This window comes from Lepidochelys kempii, chromosome 16, assembly GCF_965140285.1.
Source record: "Lepidochelys kempii isolate rLepKem1 chromosome 16, rLepKem1.hap1, whole genome shotgun sequence".
In the NCBI taxonomy this organism is placed as follows: Eukaryota; Metazoa; Chordata; order Testudines; family Cheloniidae; genus Lepidochelys; species Lepidochelys kempii.
The window spans coordinates 5,512,642-5,529,717 of NC_136395.1; the positions used below are offsets into that span (position 1 = coordinate 5,512,642).

Sequence of the window (17,076 nt, forward strand, 5' to 3'; positions counted from 1 at the left end):
TACAAACACAATGTTTGTCGCAACCTCTGATCCTATCTGTGGAGGAGGAAACAAGAAGTTCGGCCGTTTGTTGATTGCAGTAACCCATCAAATCCAATCTAAGTATAGATATCACCAGGGAGCTACACATGGAAAACATTGTCTTTCCATTCTCTATGGCTCCTAAGTAACCAAGGGAAAGAAGGCTTTGTTCACCAGATGGTGGGTTAGTCCCTGTGGGTTAGTCCTGGAGAAGGAAAGTCTTATAGTTAAACATCAGGATGGAGGATTAAAAGACCTGGGATCTGTTCCTGGCTCTGTCACAGACTCACTCTGTGACCTTAGGCAAATCACTTCACTACTCTGGGCCTCAGTTTCCCCATCTGAAAAGTGGACACAATGCTGCTTCCCTGCTGTCATAACATACAGAGCCACAGACCTTCTTAAACAATGGGCTTTTATTTGGGAGCCATGCGCCACAAACAAAACAAGTGATCTCCTGGCTTCATTCTTGGAGACCCCTCACTTTTCTGGACCCTTAGGACAGCACTGAGGCATTGAGTGGCTCAACAGCATTGCTGCAAGCATGTCTCACTGCACCTCCATCTCAGCGGAAGGAGGAGACTTCCATCGTCCCTGTCAGAGGGGGCCTTTAGGACTCAGCTGGAAGATGCTCGAAGAACGCAGTGTTGTTCTGACTAGCCTTTTAGCTCAGCAGTTGTACATGTATCTTCTGTCTCAGGGCACAAACAAAAATAGCACCAAGGTTTCTCCTCTGAGTCGTTAGTGGACAGTGGTTCAAATCACCAAAATGCCACTTAGTTCAACGTGCTTCTCAGTCTGGGAGAGAAGTCCAGGGCTGGACTGAGGTACACTGGCAGAGCTGCATGTGGAGATCCCGGGGCTGGATCAGCCTTGGTGGTGGTAGTGGGGCAGGTTGTGGGTCAGGACTGAGGGGCAGTAGCAGAGCTGGACATAGAGCGATCCCAGGGCTGGAACAAAGGGCACAGGCAGAGCTGTGAGGAGCAAGCTTTGTTCTAGCCAGGACTATCAGTCCCTCATTTTCAAGACACTTGCATTCACACAAAGCTATTTGACAGTGACTGCTGCTAACAACATCTAAAATGCTGCGGGTTGTTGTGTTAACCCCGTTGCTGCTTCACCAGAGAAACCAGCTCATTTCTGTTTGGCAGCGAAACAGCCCATCAAACAATGTGAACTGGTCAGCCACCTGAAAGGTGCAAGCGGCTCTGACGCCGCAAGCCCCCAGCTTGATCCAGAAGTCTCCATTTCACTGAGCCTGCACTATCTGGATCCCTCAGGGCTGCGCTCTCTGTTTGATTGGCTGCCTGGGATGTACTCAGACATGCTCTGCCCACCCACGGCCATTCACCTCTTGCAGTAGCCGGGGGTTTGGAGTTCACATTTTGCAGCATCCACTTTCCAGGGCTGAGTCCGTCCATTCTGAAGCTGAGGGGCACAACAAACCTCGGGGCCATGAAGTTCCAGGGGGTCTTCTTCCTTCTCTTTCTTTCCAATCTGCCCACAGCCAGAGGGAGCCCGACTGGGAGCCAAGCCCAGGATATCCAAGTGCAGGAGAATTTCGACCCTGAACGGGTAACAACTGTCTAGCACTTACATTAATTCTCAGGAGCAGATTAGAAAAGTGAAGTGTGTTTTGTCTCCAAAAATGCCAGTGTTTTCAGTCATCGTCTCAGGTCCTCTTCCAACAAGAGCTGGGCCAGAGCTGGAAAGGTCTCACTCTGACCCACATCAGGTAGGGGGGTACGGAGCTAGGGTGCTAGTCTGGGTGCACCTGTGATGAATGCATATTGGGATGGGTGCTGCATCTCACTGCAGACACCCTGATAGGAAGGGCTTAAGTGTGTGCAGAGGGGGAAGTGAATGAGTGAGCGTCTGTGGTCTAACAGATATGGGCAATGCACCTTTCCCATGTAGGGTGCCCATGTACATGGCTGTGGGGCTGCAGGATTTGTATCAGACAGGGAACAATTTGCTTTGTGGAAAAGAATCCGCATAGACTGCAGTGGGAGCAACCAGTCAAGGGAATCTGAAGGGAAACTATCTTGTGGGCAGAGCTGTCACATGACCCAGTGCCAGTCTCTGGAGCCAAGTGGTCCCCGTCCGATTCCTTTTAAGTGGCGTTTAATAGACAACACTTTTTTCAAAGGCCACCCTGAGAAGGAGTCAGACTGCTTACCAGGCTGAGCCGTGGTGAGGCTGTCCGGGTCAGTGCAGCGTGTGTGGGGAAGAGAGCTCTCCATCGGCATAGCAGAACCACCACTGCGATGGGCAGAAGCTGTGTTGGCAGGAGAACCTCCCGCCGACAGAGCACAGTGCCCAGGAATGCTTATGTCACGTAACTTCTGTTATTGGGGGTGGAATGTTCACACCCTTGAGCAACATAAGTTTTGCCGACACCGGCTGTAGTGTAGACATAACCTAGGTATCTATCCAGGCCAGGGGTCCCCAAACTTTTTACCTCATGCCCCACCTTACCCCTGTCTATGCCCCTCCCTCCAGAGCCAGGGCCGGGAGTGGGGCTGAAGCTCCGGGATGGGGGGCGGACATGGATAGGGATAAGAAGGCCAAGGCTGGGGCCACAGCCAGGGGTGGGCCAGGAGCGGAGGCCTGAGGACTGGGCTGGCAGCCAGGGCTGGCCGGGAGTGGAGCCCCAGGTGTGGGGCAAGCAGCCAGGGCTGGGGCCAGGAGCAGAGCTGGGTGGCGCTCCCTCCCCTCCTCCCATGTGGCCTTGCCTGGGCCCCAGCAGCACACCGGGCCCCAGCAGCACCCCCCTCCCCCCGCAAATGTTCTTCTGCCCACCTGCCAGGGGCATGCCCCACAGTCTGGGGACCTCTGATCTAGGCTTTGCACTGTGCATTAACTACTTTGTCTCTTCAGCCTTGGCACAAGCTGTTGGTCAGAGACATGGCTACAGGGCTGGCCCAGTGGTGTAATGCACAGCTATGTGAGAATAAGGGTTTGGAGCTTGAGCCCAGCAGGGAAGGAACAGCTAGGATTCAGCAGCAGCTTTCCATGCTGCCCCACCAGCAGAATCAGGAGGCAGTGGTCTGACACTAAGTTGGGAGGGCAAGTAGAAGTGCATTAGCCAGATGTTTCTGGACAACCCACAGTGAAATGTTAATGATAACATTTAAATTGCAATCATTAGAGTTTGGAATTCGTATACCTTGGAGATGTATGGCGTAGCTCACCCCTCTTAGCACTGTCATTGGTGCAGGCTGGCTGAAGACCAAGCAAGTCAGGCCTGGTTCACACTCCTAAAGCAGCCAGAAGAGCAGGGACCTGCTCCTGAAAAGCCTGTAACCCCACTGAAGTCCGTGGGATTTGTAGGGTCTCAGGCCCAGGCCCTCAGAGCTATTTGGGCACCTAAGCTGACCCTTGGTGCCCCACAAGATCAGGCTCATCAGTATTTTGCAATGAAAGTTTAAACTCTGCAGAAAACCCTGAAAATTCCCCAAATCCTCAGCAGAGGTGGAATGTCCCTGGCGGGCCTGTCTGGGGCGCAGGTTGAGCAGTCACAGGCTGTGCTTTCCCTTCTCCTAGATCTACGGGAAATGGTACGACATTGCCACGGGCACAACGTGCACCTGGATGAAGCAATACAAGGATAAATTCAACATGGGCACGCTGGTACTGGGACCAGGGCTGACCAGTAATCGGATCAGCACCAACAGCACCAGACTCAGGTAGACTCCCAGGAACTACTGTTCCCCAGTTACCCAAAACACAGGACGTACTGTGCACCCCGGAGACTCAGAGCTGCAGCTCCCTCCAGTGGCCTGTTTCAGAGCTTCTGCCCCCTGCAGGTCCTACTGGCTTCAGCTGGATGGTCCTGAAAATCGGGCCCATTGCGATTCAGTATTGCAGGGGGCCGCTTACATGCCGCCTGCTGCAATGATGGACACATGGCTCCCCTGCCTGTGCCTGAGATTCACCAGCTACAAAATGGGGGTATCGCTAAACAGTCTATTCATAAAACCCCTTGAGCTCTGGGGGTGAAATGAGAGGAGAGTCTGGGCACAGCGGGAAGGAGCCAAAGGAGAAATTAACTCTCAATCGCAGGCATCTCTTGGTTGGAATTACACCCTGGAAGGAGGGAATGGATTTCAATGGAAGTGCAAACATTCAAACCTCCCACGTGATTGTCAGGGAGCCCCTGAACAGACACACAAGTTGATTGCAGAGCTGTTATCTACTCCAGCTGAGGAGCAAATGCAGCTTTGACTAATGCTGATGTTACTGGAGGTGCCTGGGACCTTTTGACTTGGAAGCATCAAAAGACGTTTATACATAGGCTCCTCCCTGCTTCCAGCACCAAAGCCTAAAAAGCCTTAAAATGACAGTACAAAATAAAAGGAGGCAAAACTGCTTGGTACTGTCCCACTATACTAATCATGCAGGGTCAGATCCTGCTCCTTATTTCTCATCTGTGGAGGCCCAGGTCCACCAGACTCATTGGGACAGAAAGTAGTCGGGGGGGAGGGGGGAGTTGAAGGTCTCTTGTGATGGGTGCTGGGGTGGGGGCAGGGCCAATGGATCCACTGCCTTAGGGGCCTACAGTGCATCACTTGGCAGTGACTAAAGAACTCTGGTGGCCCGTGATTGGAGTGGGACTGGGAATAGCTGCAGTTATTAGAGGTTTTCTCTCCCTTTCCCAGGCAAGGTGTCTGCACACAGGTTTCCGGAGAGTGCCAAAAAACCAACATACCTGGAAAATACACCTACTATAACCCCAGTAAGTGTGGGAAGGACAACTCTGCTTTTCTCCTAGAGCTGCATGTACTCAGAACCATTGGATGCAGAACCTGATGTAGAAAAAGAAGGGACGACAGCCCAGCTAGGATGGAATGAAGAGAAGGAAAATGCAACCAACCTGGGAAGTAAAGTCTAACATGGAAATCTAGTAGAGACTGTGAAACAATCTCCCAATGGAGTGGTAGAAGCTCCGTAGCTTAGGACATTTAAATCCAGGCTTTGGGATAAAGGTCCGAAGAAAGTAGTGCAGGGGCCAATCCTGTTCCAGATCTCTTCCTCCTTTAACTTTGAAGATCCCCGAACAGCAATCGTAATTAAAAGAGCCCTGTCAGTTTCTCTTTTGAATCAGTTTAAGTTGTTTATCACCCATTGTTTTTAACTCTCTTAGATGCAGTGAAGTTACCTGGGTATAAAATGAGAGTAATGCAGCAGTGAATCATGGCCAGTGAAATCAGGTCAGGTGCAGCGCATACACTGTGGGGTAGCCTTGGGGCCCTGCAAGGATGGTACATTCTCCCTGCAGTGAGGCCAGGTTAGCTCAAACTGTGGCAACTTCAAAGCCACCACGGCTTAGGCAGAAGCAGCCAGGTTCAGCAAATAGCACAGGCTAGGACCCTGGCCCAGCTGCCTCATTTCATCTAGCCCACTTTCAAATGGCAGATTATCCCCTATTCACGTCCCTTTAGAGAAGTGCCCTCTTGCAGCTGTGTGTGTATTTCCTTTTCTGCAGGCTGGGACGTGACCATCGACTTCTACGTGGTGCACACCAACTATGAGGAATACGCCGTCATTCTAATGCAGAAGAAAAGTAGCTTCGGACTGACCATTACAGCCAAACTCTATGGCAGGTGTCTGTGACCATGGCATCTGGCTGTGGTGCTGGCAAAGCGCTCAGGCCCCAGCATCCATCACGGGGTGACAGTGAGGCTGTTGCCCGGGTGTGATCTGACCTGCGTGGGGCTCCCCACCTGTTCCGAACTGGAGAGTCTGGCCCAGCCCAACTTTGGTCACAGTCCCCACACAATTATCCCCCCAATTAGGGGTCATCTGCTCTGGCTTTGGCAGGGTCTGCTCAGGAGAGGCCCAGGGCTAGGGTGTCAAGGGTTGTGTCTCATCAGGATTGAGGTGCAATACAAATATTGGTCCTTACAAGTACTTGGCCACTGCTGGGGACAGGCTGATGGAGCAAAGGTCTGACCTGATACTCTAAATGGTGTGCTCCTCACACTGAGTTGGGAAGGGGAAGCTTGCCCAGAGTGGGCCTGCCTTTAGCTACAGGAGCTTTGTGGGAGGGAAGAGGAGGTGGGATTTCAAACCCTCTCCCAACCCATACACCACTCACACACCTGCTGAAGTTTGGGTTCTCTCCAGGCAGGAGCCCGGAGCTGCGAGAAGGCCTTATTGTGGATTTCAGGCAGTTTGCTCAGGAGATGGGGATTCCTGAGGACTCCATCTTCATCATGATTAACAAAGGTAACCCATCTATGATCAGATGTCACTGCAGGGCCCCCCTCCTCCCCTCAGCCACCTCCATGGTTTCTATGTTCTGTTACTCGCCCGGTCTTCCCAGACCACACTCCAGCCCGATAGCAGGGAGGGAGAATGCAGTATGGCTGTGTGATGGGTTCCCCCCAGGGTGCCACCTGGAATTGGGGTACCACTGAGTCCACCTGACCCACAAACCTGGGTTCACTTGTATTGCTGTGACAGGGCCTCAAGCGCCCTCCAGCACACATACTGGTAGGGACACTCCAAGCTGCAACTACACACACATGCTGAGATCTAGGGATTCTCTGCATGGGAAGGCTCCGCAAAGGCACCTCACACTTTCTAAGGTATGCGCCCCCCCTTTGGAGTGTAAACCCAAAATTATACCATCTTACACTGCACAGGGAACTGTACAGTGCAAGCTTAGGAAATTCACCCCCTCCCTCAATGTGGAGGAAGATATGCAACAGCTTACTACCCCCAGTTATAATTCCCATACACTGGTTTTAGACAAAACAAAAACAAGTTTATTAACTACAAAAGATAGATTTTAAGTGATTATAAGGGATAGCAAACAGATCACCTAGCAAATAAACTAAAACACAATCTAAGCCTAATATACGAAAGAAATTGGATGTCAGTAGCAAATTCTCACCCTAAGTTTTGTTTTAGGCAGTTGGTAGAGATTCTTGAGGGCAAGCTAAACTTGTTTGCAGCTCAAAACTCCAGGTATTTCTTTCACAGGCTACAAATCCCTCTAGCCTGGGTTCAGCCCTTCTTCCCTAGTCCAGTCTTTGTTTCTCAGGTGTTTCCAGCAATCTTCTTGGGCAGGGAGTCAGTGAAGAACCACAGTTGTGTCACTCCCCTGCCTTAAATAGCTTTTGTATATGGCGGGAACCCTTTGTCTCTTAGTTTCCACACCCAGTCAGTGGAAAAACACTGGTATTTCAAGATGGAGTCCAGTACCAGGTGACTTGGTCACATGCCACTGTAGGGACACAGCAGACATTACTCGGAGGCTGTTTGTAGCATCCTCAGGAAGTGTCCCCAGGAAGGCTCCCCGGTGGGAGATTAGCATCTTCTAAGACAGAGGTGATCAAACTACAGCCCGCGGGCCACATCTGGCCCATGGTACCATCCTGCCCAGCCCTTGAGCTCCTGGCTGGGGAAACTAGCCCCCAGCCCCTCCCCTGCTGTCCTTCCTCCCCAGCAGCCTCAGCTCACTGGGCCCCCAGCACTCTGGGTGGCAGGGCTGCAAGCTCCTGATGGGCAGCGCGGTGGCGTGGCTGGCTCCGGCCGGGTGGCACAGATCCAGTTCTGCTGCTCTGAGCGGCATGGTAAGGATGCAGGGATCAGGGGGGTTTGGATAAGGGGCAGGGAGTCCCAGGGGGCAGTCAGGGGACGGGGAGTGGTTGGATAGGTGTGGGAGTCCCGGGGGGCCTGTCAGGGATGAGGGTGTGGATAGGGGTCGGGGCAGTCAGGGGACAGGGAGCAGGGGGGGTTGGATGGGTGGGATCCCAAGGGGCAGTTAGGGGCAGGGGGTCCTGGGAGGAGGCGGTCAGGGGGCAAGGATCGGGGGGGGGGGTTGGACGGGTAGGAGGTTCTGAGGGGGGAATCAGGGGGTGAGAAGTGGGAGGGGGCAGATGGGGGCAGGAGCCAGGCTGTTTGGGGGCACAGCCTTCCCTACCCGGCCCTCCATACAGTTTCGGAACCCTGATGTGGCCCTTGAGCCAAAAAGTGTGCCCACCCCTGTTCTCAGACCTCTTGTTTTCCCTAATGGCTCTTCCCAGCGAGCCATCTAGACTGATTGCTTTCTGTCTAGTGGGCATTCCCCAGATGTAAACACATTTGTAATAGATGCGTAGACAATATTCCTAACTTTAGATACCAACATGATACATGCACACAAATAGGATAATCACATTCAGTAAATCATAACCTTCCCAATGATATCTCACATGCCTTATCTTGCACAAAATACATCATAATTATGCCATAATCATATCATAATAATATTACTATGAAGACTATGGGGTGTAGAACCACAGGCAGGTCGGAAGAGCCGAGCAGCCAGGGGCTTGAAGGGGTGGACAAGAGGCAGGAAAGTGGGAGAAAGGAAGAGACATCTGTGGTGAGTAAGAAGTAGCAGAGAGGAGCTGTGTGGAGACAAGGCGACTTGGCCGTCTCTGAATGGATCAGGCTCCCAGGCCCCACACACCTTCAGCTACAATCCAGAACAGAGCCGCATGATGGGCTCGAAGGTGCCCAGATGCTGTGGTGTTGGGCACGGGTTAGTTAGATGGCTGCAGGCCTCCAGGAGGCTTAGGCATAGTGCACCCCCAAGCAGCATCATTTCCCACTAGTGTGGAGAATGGGAACCCTTGTCCTCATTCCCAGCCCCGACATGTCAGCAGCACCCTCGCTCGTTGCTGGGTGATTGCCCCACACATGCTGCCCAGCTCCTGAATGCCAGGAGTTCCCCGGCAGGGAGGGGGAGTTCCTCACACTACGCCCACTTGTGCTCCCTACCGGCGAGGTTGCATACGTTTCCACTGATGAGTTAGACAGAATCCCCTCCATGAGCTCATGCGCTAGCTGGCCAGAGAGGTCCCTGGTGAATGACAGTCCACCCACAGCCCCCCCTGCTCAGCTCATTGCAGCCGCAGCTCTGCTGAGCCCCCACGGTGGAGAAGGAAAGGGACAAGAACCAGGGACTGAACTGTCCATATGGCTGTACCAGGGTGGCTTGCGCAATGGCTGAGTGCGCAATGCGGGGAGGGTGAGTGCCTGGGGAGAGCAGCAAGAGGCTGTAGTGGGGGAAGCTGTTGCAGGGTGTGATGAAAGGCTTCTGCAGAGAGGTGCCTGAGACCAGGCAGTTGCCCTAGGCCAGGAGCCTGGCAGGAGGAAGAGAAACTGTATATTGGGAGGACTCTGATGTGGATTTTGAGTTTTATTTGTAATTTATTTCATATGAATAAACCCAGTCCCCAAGGAGGAGTCCTTCTGGCCAAAGAAAGGCCTGGGGGATGTTTTATTTGAACACTCCAAGAGGGGAAACTGAGGCAAACTATCTGTAGTGTGATCCTAGGCCCCAAAGGGGAGCATGGGCTGTGGCATTGGAAGGGCTGAACTACTAAGACACACAGTCACTCTGCATTTGAATCACCTGATGGGGAGCTCCCTGAGGACACAGGAGGTAACTGCCCTGCCCTGCTTGGCACTGGGGAGGCCTTGGCTGGAGTGCTGTGTGCAGTTCTGGGCGCTGCACGTTAGGAAAGATGTGAGGAAAGGTTCAGAAAACTGAGCCCGCCTAGTCTTGAGAAACAAACCCTGAGTCGGGATCTGACAACAGGCTTCAGACATGTTAAGGGCTGTTATAAAGATCAGTGTCCACGAAGGCAGGACAAGAAGGAACGGGGGTAATCTGCAGCAAAGGAGATTTAGGCTGGATGTTAGGACAGTGAAGCACTAGAATAGGTTCGTGAGGGAGGTTGCGGAATCCCTGTCTTTGGAGGGATTAAGAACCGGTTGGACAGACCCCGTCAGGGATGGGGGAGGGGTACTTGGTCCTGTTTGGCTGGATGAGATGGCCTCTCCAGGTCCCTTCCAGCCCCACACTTCTCTGGTTCTAGACGCTGAACTGCCCCCACCTGCTCATGCCAGGCACTGTACAGCTGTGGCCGTGCGGGTGGGCTTGCAATTTCAGGGTGATGCGATCCAAACAGAAGTGTAAGCATTGGGTGATTGATGGGTGAGTAAAAGGCCAGAGGGGAGGGTGAGGAAATCACAGACGTTCTATGCAGAAAACTCTCCTGATGGGGGCAGGTAGGGTAGGTCTCAGCCTTTCTGTTCATGTGCTATATGGGGACAGGGCTGTATTGACACAGATATGCAGCACGGTCCATGAGAGCCTTGCCAGCCTATTCCCTAGCAATGCCTGGTACTAAAGCCTGGGGCTGCCTTAACATCTGTCACATAGGTCTTGGGTGGTGGGAGAGAATCCAAGGGCCCAACCAGCTGCACCTGCCCATTCCTCCTGCCCTCACTCCGCCCGCTCTTGCCTTCGCCAGCTCCATGTAGTTCAGACTCCACCCGCAACAAGGGGCCATGGAGATAGCATGGAACAATGGTGGGATTCCTAGGCTTCGCTCTGTGTGCAGACATTGGGGGGAGCTTGGGGCCTCCTAGAAGTCCACAGACAGAGTGCATGTGTCCTGCGATGATAGAGGCAAACTGCACAGAGTTGGGCAGGCCAGTTAGGAGCTGCCTCTCCATCCGTTTCCAACTCCTATCTCCCATCCTACTAATGCTCTCCTGTCCCGTCCCTTGGTGCAGGTGAATGTGTTCCCAGCGAGACCCAACCTGAACCCAAGGTGAGTTGCGGGGCTGGAAGGAACCTCACAAGCTGAATTTCCTGGGTCTTCAGAGAATTGCGCTGGAGCATTAGGCATCCCTCCAGAAAGTGCAGTCTGGATTTCCACGTTCATTGTGGTAACCAGGCCGCTGGATTAAGGGGGTGCATGCTGCTCAGGCTGGCAGCTCTTCAGAAGGGCCCAGCCTGGCTTTCTCAGCCACCTTGGGAGATGGCCCTTCACCAGCACTGACGTCTCCTGATGTGCTTGTATCCCTGATGACAGTAGACCTTGTAAGGAGCCTAGGGTACAGTGGAACGAAATGGGCGCAAGGGATTAACTTCTAAGCCGAGGCAAGACCCCATGAAGACTCCGCTTTGTTACATTTGATTTTACTTTAATGTTCCATGTTTGGTGCAAGTAGCTAGTTCTGGATCCAGGAGGCCCCGCCGTCCACCTATGTGCCCCACCTGGACTCAGAGGGACCCTCTTTGAAGAGAGAGAAGGCATGTCAGTATCTGTGGCCTGTTTAAATCTTAGGGCCAAGCCCTCAGCTGGGTAAATTGGTGCCAATTGGTACCAACAGCCCCTCAATTAGTCTCAGCTGTAGTGGAGGTTATTTGTGAGACACTTGCTCAGTAGGAAGTGGTCTGAGACCACTAAATGCATGGCATACAGGGGCTATCAAATGGCCAATAACTTTTAGGTGACAAAGAGGCGAAAGGCTTCATGTCCCATTACCTGTCCCAGCTCCTGCCAAATCGCAGGATGACCTAACGTACTTTTTCACATAACGCACACTTAGTCTGTGGAACTCACTGCTACAAGATATCACGGAGGCCAAGAGCAGAGCCAAACTTCACTGACTGGCACTGTGACTCCAGGTCATGCCACTTGGCTTGCGGGTCCTCTCGAACGGGGCACCCAGTGCAAGCTGCAGCTCTTTGTTCTACGGCCCTGGTAGCCCATTCTTAGGGGTGCACAAACTCCTTTGCCTGATAGACGACAGCTGCTCGCTTCGTTACTGACGGCGCTGCTCGGGTTGGCTCCGTGGGTGCCTCTGTGCAGCCCAGCCGCTGCGCTAGCTCTGGTGAAGCTGAAATAGCAGCATGGCCACTGTGACACGGATGGACTAGCCACGTGAGTGCAGTCCCATGCGTCCCCCAGGGACGTACTTGGGCAGCTGGCTGGAGCCCACCCGCCAGGAGCAGAGAGAGCCAGAGCTAGGATGGACACCCCCAGCTGTCCCCTCCTCCCGCCGCTGGTACATCCACTCGAGCCGGGACGACCCCCCCCAGCTGACCCCCCATACATCTACCCAAACTGGGACTGACACCCCCCACCCCGCCCAGCTGTTCCTAGGGGTGAAGAGGGAGTGGAAGCTGCAGAATGCTGCAGAAGCTCTGTTAGAAATCCCAGTGATTTCCTGGGCCCATCCTTCACTTGGGAGAATAGGTTCCGCCCATGGACCTGCTCCTGCTCCCAGCAGGGTTGTGTGTCCCTCATCTTATAGGCCTGGGGAATTTCTGCGTTCGTTGCCATCCTTGGAAAGATGCTGGGACTTATGGCTCACGGTTGTTCCATTGCATTGTCGATGGAAACTTATTCACCTAATAGGCTGCTCTTTCTTCTGTGTGCAGAGGTCTCGGAGAGCTGTCCTGCCTGAGCAAGAGGGCTCAGCTGCAGGTCCCCTGCTACCACTCAGCAGCAAAAAGGAAGGTCTGTACAAAGATGGCGTCTCTGCACGGTGGGGTGGGGTGGGATGAAGTTATCACCACTCTCTGGGGACGGCTGGAGTACTCCCACTGGAACCCTTCTCCTTCTGCTTGGAAAAGGGATGGCTGTGCACAGACCTCAGCAGGAGCAGAAACACAGAATAAATTCATGTTGAAAACCTCCATTTTTACCTGCAATAGCTTTTCTAGGCAGCCAGGTGCTATCACTTTAAAGTCTCCTGCCTCGGGACCTTCCAGGGCTACTGGCAACTGCTGTGTGGCCATCAGAGAGCTGGGACTCTCTGCCTTTTCCTGTGGGACACAGCTTCCTATGCTACAAACCTGCCCCTAGTCCAGATCTAACCATTGCTCCCCCTGCCCCACAGAGCTGGGTGATCTCCATGGGAAATCCCACAGGTGAGGGAAAGCAGCACATGGAAATGGGAGATGTTTGAATCTCCTCAGAGGTTTGGGGGTTAGGCTATGTCCCCGGGGAGACAGCTCAGTGGGCAGAGGGAAGGGGACACGGCCATGTAGCCCCTGGATGTCACCATCACACACCATGTGGTTCTGTGGCCGTAAAATGCAGCTCACTAGGATCAACCCTCTTGATGTGTTCAGATTTCTGCCGGCTGAATAAAGATGTGGGCCCCTGCATGGGGATGAAAGTTCGGTTCTTCTACAACTCCTCTTCTATGGCCTGTGAGATCTTCCACTATGGCGGCTGTCTTGGGAATGGGAACAACTTCCCTTCGGAAAAGGAGTGTCTTCAGACCTGCAGAACCGAGGGTAAGTGGGGGAAGCCCTTTAAAGTCCAAGCAACCGTCTGTGCAGTCCCTGGCCAGTGCAGGAGGGGCAGATTTCACCATCCCTCTGATCTGTGGGCCCCCAGCCTTTTGCTCCTCCTTTGTGGTCAAGGCTTCCTGCTTCAGAGCTCTTTCCTTGTTGAAGTGACCCAGGCTCCGTGCCGGGGGGAAGTGACACATTCATGTGCTGTCAGTGTGGAGGGAGCTCAGCGCAGTGGGGACAGCTCTGAGAAATCAGCCAGCGGCCAAAATGAGACAAGATGGCATCCGTGTCCAAGGCCCGACTGCAGGAGGTGACTTGAAAATGGAGAGGTGGCTAGATCTGATTTTTGTGATTCAGGGGCCAAAGCAAAACCCATCTGTTTTGGATCCAACAAAACGATTCCTTTGACCCAAAATGAAATTATTTTTGGTGTTTCATTTTGGGTCATTTTTGGGTGGTTTTCACCTTTTGTTTAATATTAGCTATATTTCTAAAGGAAACACAATTTTAAAATAAAACTCGAAACATTTCATACTGAAATGGCTGAAACAAGTTGTTTTCTTGTTTTCTAACAATTTTTTCCTTTTTTTTTTTTGGAGGCTGAAACTATTCACTGAATTCGACCCAAATTTGCAAATAGTTTCAGTGCCCCCCAAAAAGCATTTTTCAGTGAAATTTACTGTTTGCTATAAAAGACCTGATCCGGTTAACTTCCCAAGTCTCCCCCCTGGATTACCCTGGGGCCTTCAGCCACAGCTATCCCCAACAATCAATATAAGATACTCAGCCGCAGGGCGGGCGGCACAATGAACCTAACCAAACAAGCCCCGTGGCGAGCCTGGCTGCTTGCGGTCAGGGAATTGTGGGTTTGTCCTTGTGCCACTGCCCCAACTGCTGTACTGTTGTGGTGTCCTGCACCTTTCCAACCTCTCTGCCCTGAACTGCTGCACTGGGCCCAGAGCAACTCTGGGAAATCCGTTCCAGTCCATCTCTGTGGAGTGAAATGAGGGGATGGAGACAACATGCCTAGATACTACGGTGATGGGCTCTCTAGAAAGGCCTCAGGTCCGGGCTACACCCACTGCATGCATCCTTTTCCCTCCACGGGCTCCCGGTCCATAACTGGGGGCGGGCCCAGGCCTTGGGCCTGGGAAGAATGGTGCTCCACTTTCTCCCCTCTTGTCTCTCTCTTCCAGCGGCCTGCAGGTTACCCATCGTTCCAGGGCCCTGTCAGCAACCAGTGATGCTCTGGGCCTTTGACGCAAGCCAGGGCAAGTGCACTACCTTCAACTATGGAGGCTGCCAGGGCAACGGGAACAAGTTCTACTCGGAGAAGGAGTGCAAGGAGTACTGCGGGGTCCCAGCAGACGGTACGGCTCGCACGGTACTACCTCAAAGCTAACTCTCCTGCAGCAGCCATCGGCTCTGGCCCTCTCCGCCCACCAGCATCTGCAGCTCGGGGAAGTTGGTTCTTCCACTAAGGATGTAACCTGACACCGCAGCAGACACCTCGTCTCTCTACCCCCTCAGCCCTGCCCCCAGATTCTCTCGCTTCAGGCACTGGCTTCCTCTGGGCGCCCCCCACCCCAGCTCTATCCCAGGCCTCCCAGGGACATACCAGCTGCTTCCAGGAGCTGCCTGAGGCCGGAGTCTGAACCCTGTACCTCCTCCTGCACCCCAACCCCCTGCCCCAGCTCTGAGCTCCCTCCTGCACCCAAACTTGAGCCTGGAGCCCCTCCCCACCTCCTCCTGTGCTCCGAACCCCTCGGCCTCAGCCTGGAGCCCCTTCCTGCACCCCAAACCCCTCATCCTTGGCCCAGCCGAAGCTCTCACCCCTTCCCTTGAGTCAGTGGCAGAAGCAGGAACAGAATTTAGGTATCCTTTTGGCCAGTTCCCTACTCTAGCCAGTAGGTACTACTCCCCTCTGGGTTGGTCTTGAATGCGTCAACAGCTCTGTTACACGATGCACTTAGCTCTGAGCTGCTATTGGCAAATAGGTTTCCATTAACCACTTGGCTTCTGCCTCCTGTCACAGGTACATCCCAGATCTGCCGGGTACCCAGCCCAGTGCCAGTATCTCAAGGGAAAGTTGGCAGACCCTGCTGAGCTCTGATGGGAAGAAGGACTAATTCTGGGGTTATATCATGTGCCAGCTGTGTGGGTCAAGGATTAAGGAAGTCATGTCTGTGATGGAAGGGAGGGTCTTGCAGCTCACCTGTTCCCCACTGAGTGTACCTTGGGCTGGATGAGGGCTCCAGCCACTGGCAAGCGGCTATGCTATTGCTCAGGAGTTTCACATACATAGCGACTGTCAACCTGCTGCTGCCATTGCCTTTCTGCAGTGGAGGCCCTGTCAGGCAGGCCTCGCTCTCCATGAGCTTAGAGTCTTTGGCCTAAGTAGGGAATGTCGAATCTGCCCCTGTGTACCCGAGCCTCTGGTGATGGACCCCTTAGAAATCCCATAGATGAGAAACCAATGAAGACATTCAAAAGGCCCCGAGAAGCATTTGGAAGGGAGAGTGGCTGCTGCAGGGTACAGACTCTGGGGCTGATGGTCAGGCTGATCTCAGTAGGCAGCAGTATTATCCTGCACTGCAGCTGGGACCGGGCTTCCCGGCATGGGCTGGCAGACAGGTGCTAGGTCTGCTCGAGCTAGCACACTAAAAACAGCAGGGTGGCCGGAGGGCAGCTTGGGATAGCCACCTGCGTCTGTCCCTGGGGGTCCGGGCGGGTTTGTAGTCAGGTGGCTGGCCTGAGCTAATGGCTGGTGACACTGCTATTTAGCACGCTGGCTCAAGCAGAGCAAGTGTGTGTGTACCCATGCTGGGAAGCACCCTCCCAAGGGGTGCAGACCTGTGACCCCACTGAAAGAAATTGTTTCCTAATTCCGTGTCTGTATTGATCGAACAGTTCTGGTGTCGGCGGGACTCCACGGCTGCCTGTCCAGCACTCACACCATTCGCATGGCCACGGCCTCTGGGTGCGTGCGCAGCTCTGTGCATAGCCTGTGGTGACCCGTTTTCTCCCTTTTCTTATAGGAGAGGAGGAGTTTCTGGGTTTGTCCAACTGAAGGGGACCCGGGGACGGGGAGTGACAGCTGGAATCGCTAAAAAGCCCCAGCAGGGAGCCCCTGCTAGGAGAGCATTTGGAATAATGTTTGTGCTGATTGTGTGCAGATCAGGTTCAATGAACAGGAAATCTCTCTCAAATAAACAATGATAAATGAGCATAGTGTGTGTGTGCACACATCCCTTGGGCTTTCTTCTTGGTCTTTCCCTTATCCCATCACCAAGATGTGTAAGCATCTGCCACCATCAGCTGTCCGAGGCAGCACTAAGAGCCACTAGCTCCCCATCTTCTTTGATGCAATCCATCCATCACTTCCGACTCTCTTTCCCACCACCCTCTCCTGCCATGCTCCCTTCACTGTGTCCTCTGCAGCCAGCAAAGTCACGCTTCCTGGTCTTTATCTAACCAGGCCTGGTTTCGCTTCCAGCCTTGCGCAGCATTTGATGCCTCCTGGAGAACTTGGAGTAAGATTCTGTTTCTGTGTCTCCTTTGTTTCCTGAGTCTCTGCTCTCTGATGGACCTGGGGACGTTAGCATGAAACCAGGATCTGTGTTTCTGAATAGGGCCTACACCCTTCTGGATTCAGGCTTCTTCCCATGGTCCCGAACTGGGATGTTCCAGGCAGGCAGTTCTAATTTAACAATGGGGAATAGGCCCGTAAGAACCCCCAGCGCTTGTTTTGAAGAGAACTCTGATTAGATACTTGATGAACTAAGAGAAATGGGGGGTGGGAAACACAGAAAATGTGAAAGAGAAGCTGAAATTTGGAAGCTAAAAGTCTTGGGTCCTCCAGTTCACCGGCTCCCTCCTGTGTGCAGCATGGATGGTGGGGGGTCCAGGCATTGAAAGCTGCTGTGCAGGTGCTCGGGGGGCAGGTACACATG

General features: G+C 53.3%; 1 protein-coding gene across 1 annotated transcript; it reads left to right on the forward strand.

The window, feature by feature from the left end:
* Nucleotides 1–1,476: 1,476 nt before the first annotated feature.
* Nucleotides 1,477–16,290, forward strand: AMBP (alpha-1-microglobulin/bikunin precursor). The gene is made up of 10 exons (XM_073314539.2): nucleotides 1,477–1,596; nucleotides 3,568–3,710; nucleotides 4,683–4,759; nucleotides 5,510–5,627; nucleotides 6,155–6,252; nucleotides 10,603–10,640; nucleotides 12,260–12,338; nucleotides 12,956–13,123; nucleotides 14,320–14,493; nucleotides 16,162–16,290. Exons 1-10 carry the CDS (start codon nucleotides 1,477–1,479, stop codon nucleotides 16,191–16,193), a joined length of 1,047 nt encoding a protein of 348 aa, XP_073170640.1. The 3' UTR covers nucleotides 16,194–16,290.
* The last annotated feature ends 786 nt before the right edge of the window (nucleotides 16,291–17,076 follow it).

Bases quoted from the DNA above. Each gene is read 5' to 3' on its own strand.
- AMBP (XM_073314539.2), top strand. From the start codon at position 1,477: ATGAAGTTCCAGGGGGTCTTCTTCCTTCTCTTTCTTTCCAATCTGCCC. The intron at 6,253-10,602 runs GTAACCCATCTA...CCCTTGGTGCAG, and splicing joins CTTCATCATGATTAACAAAG to GTGAATGTGTTCCCAGCGAG. The intron at 13,124-14,319 runs GTAAGTGGGGGA...TCTCTCTTCCAG, and splicing joins TCAGACCTGCAGAACCGAGG to CGGCCTGCAGGTTACCCATC.